This window comes from Podarcis gaigeae (assembly GCF_964106915.1).
Source record: "Podarcis gaigeae genome assembly, chromosome: 6".
Lineage (NCBI taxonomy): Eukaryota > Metazoa > Chordata > Lepidosauria > Squamata > Lacertidae > Podarcis > Podarcis gaigeae.
The window spans coordinates 20,482,322-20,507,598 of NC_139682.1; the positions used below are offsets into that span (position 1 = coordinate 20,482,322).

The following is a 25,277-nucleotide window of genomic DNA, read 5'->3' on the forward strand; positions in this document are numbered from 1 at the left end:
AAGTTCTTAACCTGAAGCACTATTTCTGGGTTAGTAGAGTCTGTAACCTGAAGCGTATGTAACCCAAGGTGCCACTGTATTCCCAATGGAAAGAGGGATTGACTTGTTTATACCACTCTGGAAATTGTAGCTCTGAGAAGGGAACATGATCTGGGTAGGGGAACGGAGGCATCACCATTCAAGGATGCTCTGGAGCTCTGTCTGTTGGTGGAGGGACTGGGTAGCTTGATAATGAGTGTGTGCTGCCTCTAACGTGTCTGGCCCAGGTACAAAGCAAGAAGCTGGCTCATGCTTGGTGGGTCCCTTAATGGGGAACCTGTGGCCTCCCAGTTGTTAAGAACCTAGGAAGAGCCTGCTGGATCAGGGCAATGGCCCACCTAGTCCAGCATCAGGTTCTCACAGTGGCCACCCAGATGCCCTACCTGCATAGGACCTGAGCACAAGAGCACTGCCCTCCTATGGCTCCCAGCAACTGGTATTCAGAAGTGAGGCAGAGCCTCACTGTCGTGGCCAGTAGCCATTGACAGCCTTATCCTTCATGAGTTTGCCCAATCCTCTTTTAAAGCCATCCAAATTGGTGGACATCACGGCCCCTAGTGAAAGCAAGCTCCGTAGCTTGAAAGTACTTGCCGTTTGGACTCCAACTCCCATCAGCCCCAACCAGCACCGCCAAGAGCCAGGGGGTGATGGGATTTTTTGTAGTCCAGCACCGTCCTATGTCAATGGTGCTGGAGACTCCATCTCCAACCCTTTCTGCCAGCCATAATAAAAGATCTCTGTGGGTTGCAGGTGTGCCGAAGAATCGCTACGCCTGACTTCGTAAAGCAACAACAAACTCCACCTGGGAACACCTCCAGGAATATTCTTTCTGCGTAGCGAGTTCTTGGCACACACCATGGCTGGCTGGCGTACAATTCCGCGGCTTGCGCACACCCACCCGTGGGAACACCCCTGTCGGGAAGGGCTCCCCCCCCCCAGCCCCACCGCGTGCAGCAGGCCAGACTGTGCTTTTCGCCGCGCAAAATGGGATTCTGCCGCAGGAGCAAGCGCCGGCTGCTGGCCGCTGCTTCTCACGATGCGTGGGCAGAAGCAAACAAAACCCAACCAAACAAGCGCGCATGGGCTCAATCGGGGGTGGGGTGGATGTGGGAATCTCTCCCCGACGGGTTGCATCCAGCAGCCGTTTCCCCGAGGTGGCGGAGCAGCAACAGGGCGCTTGATCACAGCCCAAGTTTGCGCGCCGCTCGCTCCCTCTTGCTGCAGGGATTTGGGAACGGGCTGGCTGCGTGCAAAGCAGCTCCGGGTGACGCGCGCAGGCCACGCTCGGGAGTCTTCCTCGCTGCCTTTGTTTCTCCCGCGCCGCCTGCCGCAGTCTCCCAACTCCTGCTTTTGCACTTGGGCTTGTCCCGCCAAGGCGCCCCGCCCCGCCCCCTGCCTCGGAGCGCCGCCCTCGCCTCGGGGGCCGGCGTCGCCTGGCCGCGCGACCCGCCGCCCCCTCCCGCTGGCTGCCCTCGCCACGCCCCCAGCCCTCGCGCTCTGCCCCCCCTCTCTCTCGGGCGCCGGGACTTCCCTTCCCCGCTCGCGCTCCATTCAGTGCCCCTGGCGCTGCGCTGCGCTTGTCGCCGCCGCCGCTGTCCTCGGCATGTCCCTGAGCGGCGCTCCGGCTGCCAGTGGGAGCTCGTAGGCGGCGGGCTGGGGAAGCCCTCGCCTTGCCGTGCGTCTCGCGTGCCTCGGGGATGGAGGGCGCCGGAGGCGGGCGCCGAGCGTGAAAAGAGCGTGGTGTGTAGCAGCAGCAGCCGGCTCGGAAAGTCCGTCAAGTCAGTCGGGCAGGCAGGCGAGGAGGCAGCCACCCCGCCATGGAAGCGCAGCCGGCAGCGGCCCCCGCGGCAGCGGCCCCCCCGGTCGCGGCGGGCCCCGGCCCCGGCGCGGCGCCCTCGGAGCCTGCCAAGGATACGGACCGGCAGCTGCGCCTTCGGCTCTGCGTCCTCAACGAGATCCTGGGCACGGAGAGGGACTACGTGTGCACCCTGCGCTTCTTGCAGTCGGTGAGTGGCAAGGGCGGGAGGGGGGCATCGGGGGCAGAGGAAAGGTCGCGCCGAGGGGCGCGAGGACGAGGGTCAGCTGAGCGACTGCGGCGCGCCGTGGACGCGCTCGGGCCGAACCGGACGGTTAGGTCGGGTTAGGTCGTGGAAAGGGTCGTTTCCACCCTGCGTGAAGCTGGGCTGCCCAGCCGGCACGGCGCGGACACACTTAAGAGGAGTCTCCGGTGAGGAGTGGAACTTCGCAGGCTTGCGTTGCTGCCTCGCGAGTTGGAGGATCGACTCCCTCTGGGTGGGCAGAAGGGATCGGTGGCTCCTCAATAGAGTTGGGAGTGTTGAGAGTTGGCCCCATCCTGCACACCGGCGGCTTGGAGTTGGGGGTAGTGGGTTCAGGCGCGCGCGGAGGGGGGAACCCAGCTCAGGATTGGTGTTTTTTTTTGGGGGGGGAGGGTGCCGTGCCTTGGACAGTCACATTGCCTGAAGGCAGTACCGTATGCATGGCCCACCGCTCTTGCGCACTGAGATGGGGTTGCATGTTCTGTTTTGAGGAGCTGAGTGTTGGGAACTGTGGTGGATACCGGCATGCAACTAGAGGACGCAGCGGAGCTTTCCTGCGCTAGTGGAAAACGAGTGGATGTTTTTGCAAGCTGAGCTTGTCAAAGACAGGAGAGCGCTTCCGTCCCGCGGGTTTCCAGAACGTGCAGCAGACGCTCTTTGGAACTGAGGTGGTTGCTTGCTACCCGTGGGCTTCCCGGTGGCTGGCTAGTGGCAACAGCCCATGCTGGGAAAACTGAGCCTTGTTGGCAGACGCTAGGTGTGGTTTTTAAATCCTCCCTTTCAATATCCAAAGGCTTTCAAGATGTTTACACAGATGATCGTTCCTGAGATAGTTCAGAAGGTGCCTGAGCTGGCAAAAGAGGGAGCCCTTTGCAAACAACAGTGACCTAGCACTAGTACGATTTTTTAAAAAAGAACAAAGTGATAAAATTACTTCCTGTCTTAAGCTTAAGCCTGAGGGTGGCTGCTGTTTTTTGAAGCTTCTATTGACATCATTCACTTGGAAGATGTTGTATAGGATGTTGTGTGCGCTTTATATTTTGCATTTTCTGTATTCCCCCCCCCCCCAGAAACAATAATTGGCTCTCTTAGAGACCCTTTTGCTTTTAATTTGAAAGTTAATTTTTCTTCTCCCTCTTGCAGCTTGGCTTCCAGCAACCTTCCTTGCTTGAGTGTGGTTTCTCCCTCAGAACGTATATCTATTGCTTCATAATAGTAAATATAGATATGTGATTGCCGTGGGAGGCTGTCCGTCCATGTGGGGGTAATTCGTTTCCCCATGCAAATTGAAAAGTTTCAGGAAATGACTTTCCCATCTGGGTAGTTCTCATTTATTTTGCTGCCATGGCACTTGGAACTCATTAGCATTACACCACACTTCTCCCTTTGCACAAAACACAACCCCTTTGTGGCTAACACTGGCCTCCCACTGTTCCAAAGCTCTGAGAAGGAACTGTCGATTGTGAGCATTGCCTGCAAACATCCGCAGTTGTGCTAGCTTTCTAGCTTCTTTGTTAGTAGCACAGCAATCATGCACTGGGATAGCTTTTCTGTGAGTGCATCGTGCCCGTTCTGCACTGACATCATATGCTGTTCAGGCTTGAAGAGTCAGTACCCTGGTGTGTTTATGCACAATGGCTACATCTAGATAAGACAATTGTATTGTTTCCTACGTAGGGTTGCCTTCAAACACAGTTGGGAAACTTTAAAGCAGTGCAAAATTTGGCTGCCACAATTCAACGTCAGAGAGGCTTGGCAGTTTGACCAGATTGCACTGATTTGGATCAGTTGCATTTGCTACCCATTCGTTTCATTTTAAGTGCTAGTGCTAATTTTTGGTTTAGGGATGGAGACCCTGTGACCTTCCAGATAGTGTTGGATTACAACTCCCATAATCCCTGATCTTTGGGCATCCTGGGTCTGATGGGAGTGGCACTTCAAGAACATCTGGATGCCCTGAGATTCCCCATCCTTGGGTGCCTTAGAACCCAGTGTATTTGAAGAACCACATATTTCCATATGAATTTGCCTGGGCTCTTAAGTGCCACTGAAGCTGATTGGTGCCAGGGATCAGGGCCTGTTCAGTAGTGGCACCACAATTCCCTCTGCTGGGAACTTTGGTTGGCACTGTTTCTTGCAACCAGATGGTAAAGATTTGTTTATTCTGCCAAGGCTTTTGTCACTTCTATTGCTATATGTGTTTTGTATCCCATTGTTTTGTTTTGAATATTTTCATTGCAATTCTGTGGGGTAGAAATAAAATATTTTGGGTTATGTGCAACATACTTGAGGTGCACCCACTGAAATCAATGGATGTAAGTAACATCAGGAAATGTGCATCTTTTAGAGGGTTATTGTTTATTGGAAGCGTTTTTACTCTGCTTTTCAGCAATATTAATGATAATAAAATTTACTAGAAAGGCATGCAAAGACACAGGACAGTCCCTGCCCTCAGGCTGACAGTCTAAAAAGCATGACACGAAAGCAAAAGGGAGTAGGAAAGAGGAGAAAAGTAAATTCAGCCACCGGTACTTCTTTACACAGTTCTTTAGTGATCACTGCAGACTGTTCTTGCTTCAGGTAACACGTATAACCATTGTTCACAAGTTCTGCTTTTCACTCCTTAAAACAGAGATGGGGATCTGTGGCCCTCTAGCTGTCGTTGGACTCCAACTCCCATCAGTCCCAGCCAGCATAGCCAGTGGTCAGGGATGATGGGTGTTTTAGTCCAGCAACATCTGAAAGGCCATAGATCCCCCACCAGTGCCCTAAAATGTCACTACACACCTTTACTAGCTAGTAGTCTGAAGACACCACTCCCTCACTTGTCTACCATGGATCCTGCCCTGTGACAAGATGTAGACACTACCACATCATGATACATGTGGTGCCACCCTCCTACAGTCCATTTACTTTCCCAACATCTTTCATGTGTCTCAGTGAAACTGACAGCCTGGTGGTAGGGAAAGGCATGCCAATTATAAGTGCATCAGAGTGTTACTTTAAAAATTAATATGGGTGCATATTAAACTATTAATGTGTATGTGTACCTGCTCATAGTACCGTCCTTTCTGATACACATGCATTGTACATGCAACACACATGCAATGCAGATCCGGCCCTTTCGTTAGTTAGAGTGAGGTAGCTGACTCAGGGTGAAGAATAATACGGTAGTAATAATAATAATAATAATAATAATAATTTATTTATACCCGCCCATCTGGCTGGGTTTCCCTAGCCACTCTGGGTGGCTTCCAGAAGAATATTTTGATTCATCAAATATTAAAAGCTTCCCTAAACAGGGCTGCCTTCAGATGTCTTCTAAAAGTCCGATAGTTGTTTATTTCTTTGACATCTGGAAGACAGGACCATGTGTGTCAGCCACAGCCTGCTCTGCACTCTCTGAGTTAACCTTACCCTTGGATGTAATGGAGGATGCTAACCCATCCCCAACATTCAGGTAACATTCAACTGCCAGACCAGGCAGCTTTTGTACAGGGAATGGTGGGCATGATATGCCCTTTGCTTCAGGCTGCAAAATATCTTGAGCTGGTTTGGTAGGGTGGTGGAGAAAATAGCCTTGCTAGATGGCCATGGTCATTGAAGAGAAATAAGGTCGTGACACACTATGAAGGAAATAGAAAACAAAATCGCAGGAAGGCTGAAAAGCAGTTGTACGTCCACCTTCTTGGTAGGGGTGGGTTTGTTGGGATCCCAACTCCCATCACACCCAGCCAGCATGGAAAATGGTCAGGAATGTTGGGAGTTGTATTCCTACCAACATCTGGAGGGCCACAAGTTCCTACTTCTGCTTTATGGCCTCAGTCAATTTAGAAATGGGGCCAGTACATTTAAAACTGCATTACAGTAATGACATTCACACATGCACAATAACAGGGAAAGAGTAATACAATTGATATTGGATGAAGTTGCCCCTTAAGAGTAGGTAGCCCCTTCTGTTTTCCTCAGATTGTTTGTAAGACCACGTCCGCTGGGGGTTGCTGTGTAGAAAAGGATTTTCTTCCTCTCTGTCCCCACTGTCTAGCACAGGGGTCTGCAACCCGCGGCTCCGGAGCCGCATGTGGCTCTTTTACACCTTTGCCACGGCTCCGGGGCAGATACTAGTGAGGGGAGGAGGCGCATTGTGTGCCCCAACACTCCCCCCCTGTGGCGGGCGCTGTACTAGCTGTGACGTCGCATGGGGCGGTGTGTGCGTTACGATCCTGTATATATAGCATTAAGGTAAGAAACAATATAGGCAGTGTTATATTTGTTTTAAATGTTGCAATGGTTTTGCGGCTCCAAGTTGTTTTTTCTTCGGAAACGGGTCCAAGTGGCTCTTTTTGTCTTAAAGGTTGCAGACCCCTGGTCTAGCACCACGAACTCACTGACATAACAGTTGATTGGAAAAGTTATAGTTGCTTTAAGGACTGACACCAACTTCAGTCCTGGTTTCTCTCTATCTATGGTTGAACACAAAGAGTATGTAATCTTCCAAACCTCCCAATTACAGAGGCTGCTGGCTTTGTGTTCTTGAAGTTCTGTTTTTGTGGAATGTGCTGCTATAAAAAGCGCATGTCGCTCAACCATCAAGACTGCTGTCTCACCCCAGACAAACCAAACCCAAGCTTTTCTGTCCCAAGTACTGAGTGGTTTTTGTCATCCGCAGGCTAGGCTACTGGTTATTGGTTGTTTGCCAGGAATGAGCTGAGCACATATAACTTTGACATGTCACAGTTTGATAGATACTTGTAGGATCATTCTTTTAACTGAGAGGATGCTTCTCGTGTTCATCTGTGTGTGTATGTGCATGCTAGGATGTCTCGGGAGAGAGTTATTAAATAATCTGGATGTTTATTGGGTCAACAGTACAGTCATACCTCTTGTTACGTTTGCTTCAGGTTAAATCTTTTCAGGTTGTGTCCCGCGGCGACCCGGAAGTACCAGAAAGGGTTACTTCCAGGTTTTGCCGCATGCTCAGATGCTCAAAATGACGTGATTTTCTTGAGTCAACATGAGAGTACCTCTAAACATTTTCTTTTAAAAAAGCACTGCTTAACTAACGTAAAGCTTATAGATGAACACAGTGCAAGGAAGCTTTTCTTTACTCGTGCAAGCCTGCCATCCTCGTGTGAACTGAAGGCTGGTGATGTGTGTCTGGATTTTGTGGTTTGGGCTGGTGCCCCCTTGTTAAATATTTACCATTCAAGCTCCAGACTTCACTTAGTGCTCTCCATAAATAATGCTAAAAGGAGCAAACAGCCAAATTCAATGCCTAGTGAGGCAAGAGCTTTGCAGGGGCTTCCGGGCTTCCGTGGTAATGTAAAAGAATCCTCTTCTGTGTTTGATGCTGTAGGCTTGCTTATAAATCAGACTGTGTTACTGAGAGCATTTTTCTTTTCTTTTCTTTCTTTTTTAAGGAGGGAACTTTCCTTGGAAGACTAGCATGTGGTTATGGAGCAGTTAAGGGAAAGGTTTTCTTTTGTGTGTGCCTAGAGACCTTTCCCCCTGTGCTTGGTGGGGGTTCTCCCCCTCACACACAGAGGCCCTGTTTTTTATTTGCTTTGTATAAAGGATTCCACAGCCTTTATTTTACTTCTGTGGGTCAAAAGGGGCGGGGGGTGAGAGAGGAGGGGCTGGAGGAGAGAGAGCATCTTGGAAATTACAGAATAGGACATTTTTTAAAAAATTTCCCCCAAAAGCCACAGTACTTGTCACAGTGCTTTTCTGAGCATTAAGCAGTGAAATGCTATTAAAGTCTCTTTTGTTTTATTTACAATAAAATATTTGATAGGCTTATTTGCAGAACGATCAACAGTTTACAGTGCTGAGAAGCAGGTCCATGCTGGATTGTTTTGGATTGTAAAATTTTGAGTTTTGAAAGGCTGTATCGTGGTTTTTATCTTTGACATGCTTCACTGAATGCCTGTTGCTGAATTCTCAGCAGCTGGATGGATGGCATCCAAACAGAAGGATGCACGAGTGAGATTCAGTTCTGGGTGCTTTTGGGAAGGCAGGGGGTTACTGCTGCTCCCCACCCCAAACCCTCTCCAGTCTTCTCAGGCTACACTGTCTGTTGCTTCAGAGGGGGTCTCCTGACTCTTAGGAGGAGCTTTTCAGCAGGTGCAAGTGGAAGGAAGGGTGAAGAAAGCTCTCCATAGGGATGGAAGGACTCTGTGAATCCTAGCCTGTATGTCAGAAAGGGAAATTTTGTTCTAACAAAAGTATTGCATATTACTCAGTGCAAGCAGAACCTGCAACAAAAATGCTGCAGTGTGGAGGCGCTCCTGTTCTTGGCGCCAGCCAGTTATGCTCTCTTCCTGGATACTCCATTTCTCTCTCTCTCTCTCTCTCTCTCTCTCTCTCTCTCTCTCTCAATGTTTTTCAATTCCATATGCCCTGAGCATGCTCAGTCCCATGGATCTGTTTTTTTGTGTATTGGGGTTTCCCAGCCCTGCTGTTCACCTCTCTCTTGTCCATGGATGGTTCAGTTTACTATACATAGTGCATAGAAATAAGTGCACAATTAGTATATAGAACTTGAAATAAATTATACTTTCAAGCTTATTTTACTGAATAGATTTTTTTTTAAAAAAAACCCACACTATTTTTTAAACACTCCCCCGCCCCCCCCCGGGCGTTGTTAAAATGCTGTGCATGGCTAGGATTGCAGCTCAACAGCCCCATTTTAGCCCTGTGTACTTGGGAGGGGGTATTTTGATTACAGTGGGATCTCCTTCCAAGTAGGCATGTTTAGGATCGCAACCTAAGTGTGTTTTATGTATCCTGGGGCTCAGCATGGATTGCAGTTGAGGTGCGGCCAGATAGAAAGTACAGTGGGCTAGAAAGACAAGTTGATTGTAATAGCACATTTGGAAAAACAGAAAAGGATTTTTCTGCCACCAGTCAAGCCAGCTAAGCATTTTTGCCCTGAATGGTACATGCAGACCTCTTTGTCAGCCCCATTTCTACAAGAAGAGAGGAGATATTACATTCATGAGGATTTCAGCTAAGGCCCCTTTCCTCTATAATATAAAACATGTGTGGGAAGAACTTTATTATTAAGCCTGAGCATAGCCCTATAGGTGATGCTTCTGGTTGAAAGCGTTCCATTAACACTCCAAAATCCTTTATATAGTCGGTTTAAAATACTGAAGGAGAAGCAGCAGCCCCAGATGTTGACGTAGATAAAGAAATCTGCGAAACAAGGAAGAGATAAAAAAGAAAACAAGACAAACGTCTTAATGTCAACATTAGCGGGGAAATAAGATGCTTTTCAGTTAGATGTGGGATAGTAATTATTGCAGTGGAAACATCTGGTGATATCCTAAATCACAAAGCCTAGAGAATGTTATGATCCTCTTACCTTTTTTTGGGGGGGGGGACAATCAACCAGGATTGAGTTTACCATATTGTTTAAAATTACGGTTTCTGGACATCTCTTACATTTTACTGTGATCTTTGCAACCCTGACTTAGGATGTGCTTACCTAGGAGGGAGTCCTACTTTTGAGTTAGACATGTATAGGATTGTGTTGTCAGGGGCCTTGTCTGCACGTAATGCTGCCAAACTGTGACTTGCCATGAAAGAGCAAGTGTGCTGGTGCACAGGGAGAAAACTGCAGTTAGTTTGCTGACTCCCTCACCTGTTGCACCACTGGGAGCAAAGCTATGGTTTGGCTTAGCATAATGTCCAAACTCAGGCTTGTCGCTTGTTCCTCACCTCCCTGGCAACTCGCTGTACGTTGACTAGAGAATCTATATTGTGAGGCGACTAATACATATCAATTTTATAATGAATGATTTTAGAGTGTTGTCTGTGCTATACTTTTGTACTGTTTATTGTTGTTAGCTGCCCTGAGCCCGGCTTCGGCTGGGGAGGGCGGGATATAAATAAAATTTATTATTATTATTATTATAAATAACAACAACAACAACAAATAAAAATAATAGTATCGTTTTCTTAAAAGCTGAGTTGAACAATGTTTTAGTTGTAGCTGCATCCTTGTCTAATTCTTATGGTGGGGAGTCTTTTGTGGTGGAATCTGAAGTTCTTTCACTACCTATTGTGTAGCACACATACTGCCATCAGATAAAATATACCCACATCCTTTTGGCATCTATCTATCTATCTATCTATCTATCTATCTATCTATCTATCTATCTATCTATCTCCAGGCGCCCTGCTAAATATTTAGCTTCTTGGTATCTGTGACAACATCTGCATGTTTGAATCTCTTTTCAGAAACTTCATCCTGGTCTGTGATTGGTTCCTGTGGCTGCTAAAAGAAATCTTTGGCCCGGCTGCTTTTGGGTGATGGTTTCCTGGGCCTTGCTCTGCCCTGTGCTTCTTTTTAGGTTCCGGAGGTGCTGATAATAAAGCTTCAGCTTGCCGGCGAAGGTTGAACCATCTGTTTTGTGTAAAAACAAGTTGTTTCTTTTCCTGCAAGGCGGAGGGAGGGAGGGAGGTGGTGAAAGAAAGAGAAGGGCAGACCTAAACGAGCGAGCCTTCCTGTTTTCGTCGCTGTTGTCGGTCAGATGCATTTGCTTGGCAATTGCCACAAGGTGTCTGTCTGAAAGGCAGCTGGGCTGGTGTATTCTCATTCTGAAAGCCGGTGCTTGTTTTCTTAGTTCAAGATGTTTCCTTCTGCAACAGCATCCTCCTCCCTTCCACCGCTCCCTTGTGTCTAGTGGCACGGGGAAAGAGACACAGCCAAAGGGAGGGAATGTCTCTAGGAAGCAGTTTAGCCGTGGGAGGCCACTCATACATTTCCCTTGCGGAAAGCAACCTGGATGTAGGAAATGAAGGGGAAAAGCAGGCAATTCACTCCTTTGAAACATCTGATTGCTATTCTTCAATCAGCCCCAAAGCTAATTCATTCCTGCACATGCAGATGGTGGCCGTGGCTGCATAACTCTGTACTTGCTGGGCATTTGGATCCTATTTGGTTCTTTGAGCAGAAATCCACAAAAGACTAGGGGTGCCAGGGTCCCCGTGAACATGATGGGGTTAACATCCAAATAAACCTGAGTTCCAAGTAAGCACTCATAATTAAACAACGGAATTCGATTCCACCAGAAACAGTGATGCGATGGCCGCCAGCTTGGGTGGCTTTAAAAGAGGATTAGAGAAATTCCTGGAGGATAAGGCTACTAGCTACAATTGCTGCTAGCCACAGTGGCTGTACCTCCACTATCAGAGGCAGCATGACTCTGAATACCAGTTGCTGTCAAATCATAGCTTGGGGAGGTGTTGTTGTGCCTGGGTCCTATGGCCACAAGTGAGAACAGGATGCTGGATTAAATGGGCTTTTGGCCTGATCCATCTGGACTCTTATGCTATTTGGAGTGAGCTGCAGGCGAAGGTTAGGGAATCGTGCAAAAACAACCAGATGTCCAGATATTTTATTTTTAAAGGAGGGTGTGAATGAGGAAGTCAAAGACAAAGCAACTGTGAGAACTTTATAAAATCTAGCATTTCCCTCTACCCAAGGCCTACCAGCTGCAGACCACCTCTAGTTCCCAGACTGGAAATGATTCCTTCTCCTTGATATTTTTATGCCTTTTATTTTTTGGATTCTCCCTGCTAGGGAAATCATCCTTTGCAGTTCTAAGCACGATGGCTTTAATTTTCCTTTATGCAGCAAATAGTGTCTTTGGATGTTAATAGCCCTGACCTCTCAAGCCCCATAGAGCTTGCAGAGCTCTGTGTTTTGGGGACTGATAAGGCCTCCTTAGCTTTATAATAACCACCACGGGCCTAGTTTATGATGTTTTCAATGCTCTTCCATTCACCACATTGGCCCAAAAGGGCACAGGAGTGCTTTGATCATGGAAGGATGTGCAACTTCGGACTCCTGGGTGGTGTTGCCAAGGGCCTAGGCTAGATTTCCCCCTCCCCACCTGCCAAATGGGGCAGATAATAATCCCTACCTCATGCCGTGTTACGAGCTTTTGTTAATTAAGTTTTTGTGAAAAAAAGTGCGGCAGGTTTCTCAGATTAAAGGGGAACTGAGTAATGACTGCTCTGTAATAAAGTCGGCTCTAACGGCCTCTCGTCTCGATGGCTATAAAAGCAAAGGCCCGCTTTCGAAAGGGAGATAATGATCAGTGTTGCTGTGTGATGCGTCCTGTGGTTTTTACGGTCGCCTGCTCAGAGCTGATATTGGGCTGTTCAGCTCGTGCCTCAGGAGACCTCTTGTGTGTACCCTCCCCAAACCACATAGAGTGCCCCCCTCCCCAGTTAAGATTGGAATGAGGGACGCTGAGCTTCATCTTAATTGTTTTTGTGTTTAACAATGGCAACGACGATGGGAGCCATGTAAAGAAATTATACAATTTTCTCTTGGCGGGACTGGTCCAGTTCAGACATTTTATTTTGGCAAAAATGCGCACTCCCCCATCTCCCTCACCCCAATACTACAAATCAGTTTGGTCAGTTGTTTTACAAGGATTATGTTACTGTTTTAAATTTGAGTTCTTGTAAGGTCCCTTCAGGTCTACATGGAGCCACAAAAAATAGATAAATATGACTAAAGCACTGAGTTTGAAATGCCTTTCCTTGTCCTAGTTTTCTTGAGAAGAACGGGGGGGGGGGTATAATTTTGTCTGGAGTGTGCATTTAAGCATTCATTCCAGTATCTCAGTCTTCATGGGAAGAAAGAACCATGCTACATGCTACAAGGAGGAAACTGATGTTGAGGCCTAGCACCATGACCAAAGAGAGATGCGATGTGATGCCAATATTAAAGTGGACAACTGTGATTGGAGATAGTGGGTTGGATCCAGTGTTAGTTCTGCTCAGAGTAGAATCATTGAAATTAATGGACACGACTAACTTATGTTCGTTAATTTCAGCCCTAAGTCTTCTTTCAGTTGGATGCAGCTTAGGTAGATACAACCAAATACATTGTGTTGTGTTTTTCATTATTTATGGTCCCAAGAGAAATTTGGTACAGGACAGGGGCAACCTGAGGTTCATCCTCCAATCTTTCGTTTCAGGTTTTTTTGTGAACTTCCCTTGAGAGGGCTTGACTTAGAAGTATTCTGTATTTTGAATCCTCCTACCTCCAGCTTGAGCTGGTTGCTTGAATTACACATTCAGGGTCATGTTTAATGGAGTTAAACCACTTTACAAACTTAGAAATGGAATCTCAAAGGCACCAGTAGTTGATACCTTTGCTTGGCCAATAAATAAACCAACAAGAGCACAATTCATGGTGAAGTTGGACGTTGATCATGAGCACTTGCACCGGTATAGTGTTGTCTCACTTGTCAATTTTCCTTGGTCAAGTTGCTAGACTGCAGCAGCATCTGTTTGCTTTTTGCTTGTTTTGCAGCATGGCTGTTATTTTGGCCTTTTCACTGGCTCAGGTTCAGATTGAAACAGAGCTCCCCAAAGACTTAATGGTAGAAAAGCCTTTGCGTGTCGAGACCCCGCATCCACCCCCTCGTTGGAAAATAACTCACACAACGACACAGATATTAGGTTTATGTTATTGGGCAATTTGGCCACAACTTTATTGAATTACAGACTGTGAGTGGTATTGGCTTTGATTGGCATTGATTGGAACCAACAATATCTGACTCCCGCCCGCTGCACAGGAAGTCCAGGAGGGTACACCACCGGTAGGGGGAGCCCTGTCAATGCAAACCAACTCGAGTTCCCCCTGGTGTTCCCGTCGGGGTCATGTCAAGGCCCTAGCCCCTGACCGGACTTTGGACAAGATCAACACCCCCGGATTACTTTAACGGAATACCCTTCAGCATGGAGGGGCAGGTGATGGCCACACCTCCCCTCCCCCACACAAGGTCAAACAATGCCTAACCGCAACCCTAACAAAGTTGCAACGATTGCTATGAGGTAGGCGAAAACCAAGTGGCCAGTGCCAATTTGCGAAGTGGAAAAAATTCCTACCAGGCCCCTCGGACAACCAAGGCGACCAACTAAAGTCCATAGTAAGGCCGGTGCCTAACCTGCAAATAGGGAGGGTGATTGAGGAAGCGAGCCAAGAGGAAGTCCTCTGGCTCGCTCCTCAGTTTAAACTGCCCCGGCCACGCGCCCCCGCCAGCAGATTGGCTGGCTGAGCTCTGACGTGGCCGGGATCCCGCGGGCAACGGGGGACAAAATCCCCCGCCCCTGGTGGGGAGTTGGTGGCCACGCGGTCCACTGCAACTCCTCCCCACTGGGAAGTGGAACGGATTTCTCAGTCTGGTACCCTCCCAATGTTTTGGACAACTCCCATCAGCCTAGGTTCAAAACACCTGGGAATTGCCAGGTTGGGGAAGGCCATTCCAAAATTTGCCTGGGATATCAGGGTTCAGACCTGGCACAGGTGACAGGGGACACAGGTGGCGTTGTGGTCTAAACCACTGTGCTCTGGTTTCCATCACTGTGTTCCATTGCACGAGTAGCTGTTTAGTCATGCTGGCCACATGACCTGGAAAGCTGTCTGTGGACAAACACTGACTTCCTTGGCCTGAAAAGCAAGATGAGCGCCGCACCCCATAGTTGCCTTTAACTGGACTTAACCATCCAGGGGTCCTTTACGTTTTTTACCTTTACAGGTGACATACAGTGGTAATCTGGTTACGTACTTAATTCGTTCCAGAGGTTCGTTCTTAACCTGAAACTGTTCTTAACCTGAAGCACCACTTTAGCTAATGGGGCCTCCCGCTGCTGCTGCACCGTCCCTGCACAATTTCTGTTCTCATCCTGAAGCAAAGTTCTTAACCCAAGGTACTATTTCTGGGTGAGAGGAGTCTGTAACCTGAAGTGTATGTAACCTGAAGCGTATGTAACCCGAGGTACCACTGTATAAGAATGAAGACTCTTTGTAAGCCCTCCACCCCAGTTCCTCCTCTGTATCTGATCAGGAGCTCCTCCAATGCCCATTAGGAAGTCTTGAGCTGTTGAGGCAACTCATTTTCAATAGCAGTTTGCCTTTTGCCATTTGTTCCTGCTGCTGCAGCAGCCCGGCCACCTCTAAGTACCTCAGGAGTGCCAGTTGTCTGACCATGTGTCATCATCAGCTTTGACTCTGGCAAGGGATTGGTGGAGCAGGGTGTGAGTTTGTGTGTGGTTCTTTTGCAGGCTCTCTGGTGCCTTTGCAGCTGATCTCCTTTGCAGGAGCCTTGCAGCAGCTGGAGGGAGTGCAAAGGAAGTGCAAAGACCCACATTAAAGAACCTTTACAGAGTTAAGAGAACAAAAACAGGCAGAAACACTGAACCAAGGGTGCTGCTGGCTCCTTTCCTTGGGAAATGATTTGAAAGACTCCTCTGTAGTTTTTGCACAGTTCCTGCACAGTGGCTTGACAGTTCCTGACAGTTCACTGAAATGCAGTACTCACACACAGTCCTGAATTTAAGTAGCATTTTTAATCTGTCGTAAGCAACGATAAAACCCTCCCTACTGTTGTCACTGAGTGCACTTTGCAGAGTGCATAACTCGGTGTGTTAAATTGGTTAGCATTACCGAGTGTGGTAAAATGTGGAGGGTAAGCCAGATTTTAATCTTCAGGCCAAAAGAACAGTGTGGAACTGTGGCCTTTCTTTTTTTCAATAAAGTATTGGCTAATGTGCTCCATTTCAACAGTATTACAGCTTGGCAGACCAATAACATTCAGTTTTAAGTGCATGGATTTCTGTGGGATTCCAAAACAGAGAGATCCAAAGGGTAGAATTTGGTATTGAGTGTGTTCATTGGAACAGAGAGAATGCCAGGGTTTTGGCTAAAAAAAGTAATAAACTGTATGGCCTTTGTGTTCTTTGAGCCCTTCCCTCCATCAGCAGGTGTCACCATTCTCTTTTTCCACACTTTTCCCCTGCCTTGTTTTGATTTGCGTTCTGGAATCAAATTACTACAAACATAAAAGAAACTTCCAGCCAATCTCAACATTGGCAGGAAAATACACTAATACACAAACTTTCTAACACTAAAATAAGGGCCCACATATAGAAAAACTAAGTAATTTGGGTGGTAGCCAACGTTAGCCCTACTAATAGAGTAGACCCATGGAAATTAATGATGCAACTTTTTGTATCCAGAGAGCTATCCTAAGACTTCCTCCGTGTTATCTAGTACCCATCTGATTTTAAATAGAATAACAAAATCTTTATACCCTTACAGTGCACATTCCAAAAGTACTTACAGATAGGACTTGTGTAACTCTAAAATCATTTACCTGTTCTATACAGTCTCTTTCTCTAACGCCCCGCCCCCTTTATGCACAAATACAGAGTTTATGCTTCCATTTCATGAATCTCCTAAAAATTGGGTAGTTGTTCTTACCCACACATTCACAGCAGGTATGTTAAACGATAGGTGCCATCTATTATTTTACAATGTTAAAGGCAAATAAAAGGTATGGGAAGCCATACGACATCTGTGTGCTTTGGGGAAGGGACCACAACTCACTGGTAGGACACCTGTTTTGCATGCACAAGGTTCCCAGGTTCAGTCCCTGGGATCTTCTGTTAAAGGAGTCAGGGATCAGGTGACCTTAGACTGGCAACCCGTTGCCAGTAATATGAGACAACACTGGCCTACAGGAACATATAATCTGACCTGGTCTAAGGCATATTCTGGATCCTTTATTAAGTAGGGTCTTCAGGTTCAGCTATCCGTATGCTTTGTTTAGTCCCTTTCTTAAGAAGCTTTCAAAATATATCACCAAATATACAGCTCCCCTCCTTGTCGATTTCCTTTTATTCCCTGAGCATATTTGCAAAGTGTAATTATTTCTTGCTACGAAACCATTCACTGTCATGATGCTAAAACTCTGGCTGAGGCCGTTTCCCGCCCTCCTATTGGAGGCTTGTCAGGTTCCTCCACTTCTGCCTTTTTAGCAGTGCAAAATCCAGAGCCTTTTGTTTGGGGCTTTGAATGACAGGAAAGAATGTGCAGTTCATTAGTGCTGGTCATTTACTTCCAACCACTTTTGTACTGGGGTTGGACACTTAATCCGTGTTTGCACAGCAGTCTTTTCTGTTCTGTGCCCTGAATTGGCTGAGGATCTCTTGACGGATGTAGCCTTCTGGTTGGTACTATTTCAGGGCACACGAGAGGCTTAAAATGCTGAAATGCCACCTCAAGCTTTACAGTGTTTCCTCCCCTATGGCGGTCACGGTTCCTTCCCCCTTCTCTCCCCTTTGCAACCTCTTCCTGTGATTCACGTCTCCTCCCCATCACTTGCAGAGATGTGCATGCATCTCGAAAACCTGGCTTTTGCTAGTTGAATGTAAACAAGGCGAAAGTCTGGCTTGGGCAAGCTGTGGCTGTTGCATGTCTCGTTGCTAAGAGACTTGATCACAAGGGTGGGGAACCCTTTTCCACCTAAGGGACATATTCTTTCTGGGGCAACCGTGGGTGCTATGTTCCAGGGATGGGCAGTACTAGAGGCAAGAGCAGGCAGCTCTTTCTGTAGGCTGTATGTACAGTCCTCTCAGTAGGCTCTCGTTCTAGGGCTGAAGATATGAGATACCAGCTGATGAACTAGACGCTGCAATGGAGTGACTGATGCAAAAGTGAGGGGCGGGGGAACAGCACCAGGGCTCCCTCCTCTGGGAAATGAGAAGCTTTTCTAAGTAGGAACCAATCCCTCCCACCCCACAGCTGATGGCCAGATGTCAAGATGCTGATAGCAGCTGATTGGCAGCTTTTGGGATGGCAAAGAAATAGGGGGTAGACCAAGCTGGCCTTTGCACTTGTCTGTGTGTGAATATTGCCCACACCTCTGCAGCGTTTACAAGCCATCTGGAAGCTCGATCCATTGGGAGGTAGTGCTGGGCTCAGCTTTTAGTTTCTGTATCCCTTGAGCTTCAGAGAAAAGCAAAAGCCTTATAGGTGTTGGGTGGCTAGGTGTTCCCAAGGTGACATTGGGAATACCAGTTCTGTGGAACAACTTGTGTTCACAAGCAGAGTTCTGACTTGTAAATGAGTGTGGGACGGGCTAAGCTGTGGCAGGCTTTTCAATCCTGACCGACAGCCAGAAGCGTGGTTAGGTTGGGGAGGGGGATTAGTCACTTGCCATGCATATGAATTTGTCTTGTTTTGAGTCTAGTCAGTGGCCCATCTTGCTGCAGTGCTTCTTCACAGGGTCTCTGGTAGAGGCCTTTCTACCTGTGGTATGTGGGATCATTTAACCAGAGATTCCAAGAATAGAACTTGGGGATGCAGAGCTTGCATTATGCTTCAGGCAGCTGTTTGTCTGTTCTAGTGTTTATTAAGAACAGGAAGGTGCACAGGAAGAGACTTCTGTTCAACAAGGCACTCCCCCCCTTTCTTGTATGACAGCGAAGTCAGTTGTGCTGATTTCATGGCCAATGCAGATGCCAGCTGATGTCATGCTTTGGCACAGGAGCTGCTAGGAACAGTCCAGCATGGACTGTTCTAGTTAAAAGGGTCAGGTAGCAGATGATGGGTAACATCCCTGCCTGAGATCGAGGAGAGCTGCTGCCAGTCAGAGTGGATCATATTGGGCTAGATGGGCCAAAGGCAGCAGCTGGAATAAGGCAGTTTCCTATGTTTCTATGTTCCAGGTTTGGGGAGCAATGCAGCAGCAGCACTGTGGTGCAAGGATGCTGCAGGACCTGGAATGGCAATGCATTTCACAGTCTTACAGAGGCTGTGTGTGCATGTGCACACGTGCATGTGCAGCTGAAGTGAAGCTTAGAATCTCCAGGTAGAGAAGTTCAAATGCAGATGCCTGAATTGTATGTCAACATATATCTTTCTGTAAAAAGGTAAAGGGACCCCTGACCATTAAGCTGCTTGTGGAGAGCCAGAGCAGCGCACGGAAACGCCGTTTACCTTCCCGCCAGAGCGGTACCTATTTATCTACTTGGACTTTGACGTGTTTTTGAACTGCTAGGTTGGCAGAAGCAGGGACCTAGCAATGGGAGCTCACCCTGTTGCGGGGATTCGAACCACCAACATTCTGATCGGCAAGTCCTAGGTTCTGTGGTTTAACCCAAAGTGCCACCCTTTGCCTATCTTTCTGTAGGCAAACGTAATAAGAGCTGGTATAGAGCAATGTCTAAGGCTGGAACCCTTAGCACACTCAATTGAGTAGAGCTTACAGGAACATAGGAGTATAGGAAGCTGCCTTATACTGAACCAGACCTACTGCTCTATCTAGATTAGTATTGTCTACACTGACTGGAAGTGGCTCTCCATGGTTTCAGGCAGGAAGGCTCTCTCAGACCTACCTGGAGATGCCAGGGTTTGGACGTGGGACCTTCTGCATACTGAGCTACGACCTTTCAAGGTTCTTGTACTTCCTTCTGAGCTTAGGATTCGTTTGCATGGGTGTGAGCTATGAGCCAGGAAGTCCTGGGTCCAAACACTGATTCAGCCATGAATTTATGATCTTTGACAAAACTGTTCTCTTAGCTTCAGCTGCCACATCTTTGCAATAGGGGAAATATTCTTCGCAGGTTTGCCGTAAGCATTATTGAGATAACATAAATGAAACATTCATAACACCCCGCGAAAAACTATGCAAATAGTAAGTATTGTCAACAGCACCTAATATTAAATCTGAAATGAGGATTGTGCATGGGTTTTAAACAGAAAGGAAACGCCTGGTCCTTAGCATCCGGCCCAATAACCTTTCCCTTGAACCTTTGTCACAATTCTCTGCTTTGGCATGCCAGCGCTTGAGCTTTGCTTGGCATCTGTCTGCTCCACCTGCTAGAGACGGCGTTTTGTGCTGTGCTCAATGAGTTCAACAGCTGTTTTACCAGGCAGCTGGAGCAGAATTAGTAGCATGACTGAGTAGTTAAGCTTTGGAGCTCCCATGCTGGAGACTGGAGTTGCTGTGGCCTCATGTCACCTCTCTACCGACTAGTTCACACAATAAACAGCACCTCCTTTGCATCCAGTCTTCCTCCACCCCCTAAAACAGGGATGGGAAGCCTCTGGCCTTTCAGATGTTGTTGGGCTTCATCAGCTCCAGCCAGAATGGCTAGTGGTCAGGGATGATGGGAGTTGCGGTCCAGTGACATGTGGAGCTTCCCCACCTCTGCTTTAAAACCACATGCAGCCATGCTTCCAGCCACTGGCATTTTCTGTGTTAGCTACTCTTGCAGTTTCCCTCTCATCTGAAAAACTAAGAGTTTGTGAATTCATGGAGCTTGTTTCCTTGCCACCTCTTTGGAGGCATTCATTTAAGATGTGCATTTTTTACTTTGAGGTTCCATCTCTTTTCCTTTGAAAACAGCAATGTAAAATTGTCAGGTTTGTTAAAACGCTGCTCTTTGCCCTAAAGCTTGTGCCACAATTGATTTCTAAAAGCTCTTTTTATGTTCTTCTCTTTATCGAAAATGTCTTTTAGAAAGAATTTGGAGGACGGTGGAGAGTGAAATCCATAAATGAAATCGATAATAGTAGTGGGTAGGCAAATTGCTTTAGTGAAACTTTCCCCCAGGCTCTTTGGCTTAGTTGAGCTGCCATGGCCAAACTATAGGATAATGATCGCCTGTGCAGTTGCCTTTGCGAAGGTGGCCAGTCATTATTACTTGTGCAACTACTTTCCCTCTCTAACGCTGGCCAGGAAGGGAATCCAGAACCCGGGCAAGGTAGCCCCAGTTAGCATCTTCTTGCCTCTAAAGGCTGAGGCAGCCTGCTGTCCCCATCTTTCCCCTAAGGCACAAGCAGGTAGCATAACTCTGAGCAGCTTGGCAAGTAGGTAGTAAAGGATTGAAGCCTAAGGTGGCAGTCATATGTATGGACATTTACCCGGTCTTACTTCTGAGTGGACGTGTGTAGGATTGTACTAAATAAAAAAATTGTGCTGTACTACATTAGAGACCAACTACTATATGTATGTTCTGGGTGTAAGCTTTCCTGTGGATGCACACGAAAGCTTATACCCAGAACATACTTAGTTGGTCTTTAAGGTGCTACTGGACAATTTTTTAATTTATTTCGACTGTGTCAGACCAACACGGCTACCTACCTGAATCTAGGATTGTACTGTCAAAGAAACACACTGTGCCTGCAAATTTCTCTTTGAGGTTGCCCCCGCCTACCTGAACGAAAGTAGCTATTTATATTTCCATTTCCACTTTAGTTGAATACTTGGGTCCACTTCAGCTGTCATGATTGGAGTATCTTTGCCAGGCTGGAGAGATGCATGTTCCCAAATGCCATTTGGTTCAATTGATAACCCTTATCCCCAATGGTTGTCCCTTGCTCTGACTATCACGGCACCAAAGAGCATGATAAATGGCACTCACTACATGACAATATAGTGGAACAGTCTCCCTCGAGAGGCAGCGGACTCTCCTTCCTTGGAGGTTTTTAAGCAGCGGTTGAATAGCCTTCTGTCACGGATGCTTTAGCCAAGGTTCCTGCATTGCAGGCGGCTGGACTAGATAATCTTTCCAACTCGTAAGATTCTATGATTCTAAGACAATTTGTCTTTTGTGGCACACACCACTGCAATATGCAGAACAAGGCAGCCTTTTTTTTATATATAGAATATTTATTGAGATTTTACAAAGACATAGATTTACAAAATACAAAAGAAAAACATATGAAAAGAAAAAGATAAAAAAGAAAACATACAAAAATACATAAAAAATAAAAAATAAAAATACCAAATACAAAAAACGAGTAGATAAGAAAAAAATAAAAAAACAAATCCATTTTTTATAACTTTAAACTCATTAGCTTGTTTCCTTGACCTCCTCACATCTCCCCTTTTTGTATTCCCATTTACATAATCAAATCAGCAAATCCTTACCCTCTTTCATTTATCTTAACTCTATATCTTAACATATTATAACTCTATATTTTCATCCATTATCAATTCATTTTTGCATATTCTTATTAACTTTGTTGCTAATACCACTTATTTTCAATCCAACATCATTTTAACATTCATTAATTTTACAGTGTTTCTGCAGATAGTCTTTAAATTTATTCCAATCTTCTTCCACCAACTCTTCTTCCAGGTCTCGGATTCTGCCAGTCATTTCCGCCAATTCCATATAGTCCATCACCTTCATCTGCCACTCTTCCAGGGTGGGTAGATCTTGTGTCAGAACAAGGCAGCCTTAACTGGCCTCTTATCCATCCCTGCAGTTAACTGACATTTTGCAATTTCCAGACACCATTTGGGTATGTATCTCTCCTGTAAGGCGCGGATATTTGTGCAATGAAATGAAGCACTTTAAAAATATTATCAGAATGTGCCCTTATTCGTTAGTGAAACTCGGAACTGTTTGCAGCTTTTCTGAAGCTTGCATTAACTGGCATTTTTTTTGTTTTTGTTTTAGGGCTTTTGCAAAGTTTCATTTACCACCTATGCCCACCACGTTTGTTTATGTAAACCACAAATATTATAAGCAATGCTGTATACAAGAGGCAGTTTCAGTCCTAACCGCAGCTTATCTGTATCTTACTGTATGTCATAGAATCATTATTGCTTAAAGAGTAAAGAAGACGAGAACCCACCACTGATGGTTAGTCGTTGCACACTGGAAAATTGTAGCTGTCTAAAGTTTTATCAGATGTGTTTCAAAGAGGGGGACGGGACAGAAAAGTAATTTTTTTAAATGTCCTAAATGAATAATTCTGTCTGAAGCTGCTATTATGAAACCTTGAACTGTTCATGGTATGTCTTTGATGCTTGTTGCTACGCTTGCAAAGAAGTGAGCCTCGTTGACTCCAGGAAGACCTAGGCCAGCACAGAAGGTATATGGTTGTCTCCGAAACTAACACCTCCCAGTCTCCTCTTCCTCCTGCAACAATAGGTGAAGGTGATGATGACACCATGTTGTGACTTTCCACTTCTCGAGGAGAAGCAGCAGACAAAGTGAAGTGGGTGGGGAAACTCTTGGTGCATGGAGGTCACAACATAATAAGTATCTTTGGCTGGAAGTTATATGGGGAGATGAGAAGGTAGGACTTTGCTGTTTTGAGTAGAATCCACACATCCTATGTAACATCTAATATCAGCTAAGTATCTATTGCAGCACTAGACATTCTACCCTACATGCCCTGATTGCATTGCCAAAGAGTTGGGTAGAAATGTACAAAATATATCTTTTTACAAGTATGTAGGCGCCCTAGCTCTGCAGTTGCTCTTTCCTCAGCTCAAGGGCTTCATTCTTTTCTAAACAACTTGCTGGGGGCCACAGGAGAGCCAGTGTAGTGGTAAGAGTGTTGGACTAGGACCTGGGAGAACAGGATTCAAATCCCCATTTGGCCATGAAGCTCCTGGGGCGACCTTGGGCCATTCACTCCTCATCAGCCTAACCTGCTGCAAATGGTTCTTGTGGGGATTAAATGATTAGGAGGAGAACCCTACATGCTGACTTGAGCTCCTTGGAGAAAAAGTAGTGTATAAATGCAATAAGTAAATGACTGTGGTGGTCAAGCCAGAAGCAAATGTGGGCAGAGCAGTGAATGTTAACTTTACTGTTGTGCAGTGCACAGCATTTCCCCACACATATACACCCCTTTCTATCCTCCACCCAGACAAGCAAGAAGCATTACTAGATTTCACTGAGATTTTCTAGCCATGCAAAAACACTGAAGCAAAGCAGGTCTGGTGAGGAATGTGGCTTCTGAAGGGCGTGTGGCTCAGGGAGAGTCCTGAGGTCCAGATAGAAAGGGCTGGAGGGCCACATTCAGCCCCCTGGGTGTGAGGTTTGCCATCTGTGCTCTATTGAAATCGAAGGAACTTGTTTCTGAGGAAGGATCAGTCTACAGGTTTGATTTAATGTGCAAGTATCACTGGGGAATGTTGAACCTTATAATGGCAGATCCACATCCAGGAGGACCCCAATCAGGAAACTGAAAAAAGAAAAGAACTGCCTCTTTAAATCTTCAGGTCTTTTTCAGTGCATCTGATGCCTGGATTTCCCCTGACTTCCCCTTGCAAAGTCCTTGCTTCTGAGTAGTTATCAAAACATTGCAACTCATTGCAACTATGCCCTCCCATGTATTTCTCGGGAACATCTCATCTTTTCCCAGTAGTGTTGGAGAAAAGACCTACCCTCCTGCTCATTTTCTCTTATTCAGCTGTGGGTCCTGAAGAATAACAGGCCTATCATGCTTCCCTCCCCACCATATCTTATCAAATTCCTTAACAATATTTCCCAATCATTCAATCCAGTGCAAGTTTGCCCTGTTTCGGTTCCAGTGAAGTCAGTGGGAATGAGATAGTCATGAAGATTCTTTCTCAAGCTTCAAGCAACACATGATGTTTAGCACATCTCTTTAAGTTCTCTGAAGATTCTTGGAAACTGAAAATAGCAGATGTTGGGAATTCTGTCAGGATTGGGGTGGTATGGGGTTGTGTGTGTTGCAGCTGGATCCTGAAAGCTATCTGGTTGGCTGCTGGGAGAACAGAAGGCTGGACTAGATGGGGTTTTGGCCTGATTCAAAATGCTCTATTGTGTTGTATTCCTGATGGCTGTTTCCCATTTGAAGCTGATATTTACAGTAGGATGCAAATAGCAATGTGTGGTCTCCCTCCTCCCCCCACCATGAGGACCAGGGTGTGGGTGGAAGGGATAAAGCCCCATCCTTAGTCCTGATCAACCTCCTCCCCAAGCTGTTGTTTACATTTGTAAAAGCATGCATGGATCTGAAAAGTGAGACACTTAGAGTCACGTATAGCATCAGGACTAGCAAAATGACCCAGGAAGCGGCAGCATACCAAATGAATGAGTTGAATGATACCGAGGAAAACACCTTGATATATAGGAACACTCAATCAGATAGGAGATTCCTGGGCACTGAGCAGGAATTAGCAATGTTTTGTCGAAGATAAGCTGCTTCTTAGATTGCTCTTATACTGGTGTTTCAGCCACCGTTCAGGATAAATACTCTCAAGGCAGCTTGTGGGAAATACTGTAGTAGTAAAATAATAAAGAATAAATAACACCACAACATTATTGTTATTGTTATTTTATTAATCACCTTCTACACAAGTGTCTCAAGGAGATACATAATGAAACCAACACAAAACTCCCCAGATACATTTCAGAAACCAAACAATGCAAAATAGATGCTCATGACAGAGACCCATTTGTCTTGCTTTGAAAGCCTGCCACCATCCTCACATGTTAGGAAGGAAAAGTCCATTGAAGAATAATGTTGCCTGTTGATCGGCATTGACTTTCCAAAGTCTCAGTCACGGGCCTGGTTCTCATGGTACAGTTAGC

The 25,277-nt window shown here is 46.3% G+C and overlaps 1 protein-coding gene across 1 annotated transcript in view; it reads left to right on the top strand.

Annotated features, from left to right (window-relative positions):
- The first annotated feature begins 1,566 nt into the window (after positions 1 to 1,566).
- Positions 1,567 to 25,277, top strand: part of PREX1 (phosphatidylinositol-3,4,5-trisphosphate dependent Rac exchange factor 1) — a 219,292-nt gene continuing 195,581 nt past the window's right edge. Inside the window, exon 1 of the mRNA XM_083746110.1 lies at positions 1,567 to 2,045. Within this exon, the coding sequence (XP_083602236.1) occupies positions 1,857 to 2,045 (189 nt within the window). The 5' untranslated portion in view covers positions 1,567 to 1,856. The remainder of the gene's footprint in view (positions 2,046 to 25,277) is intronic.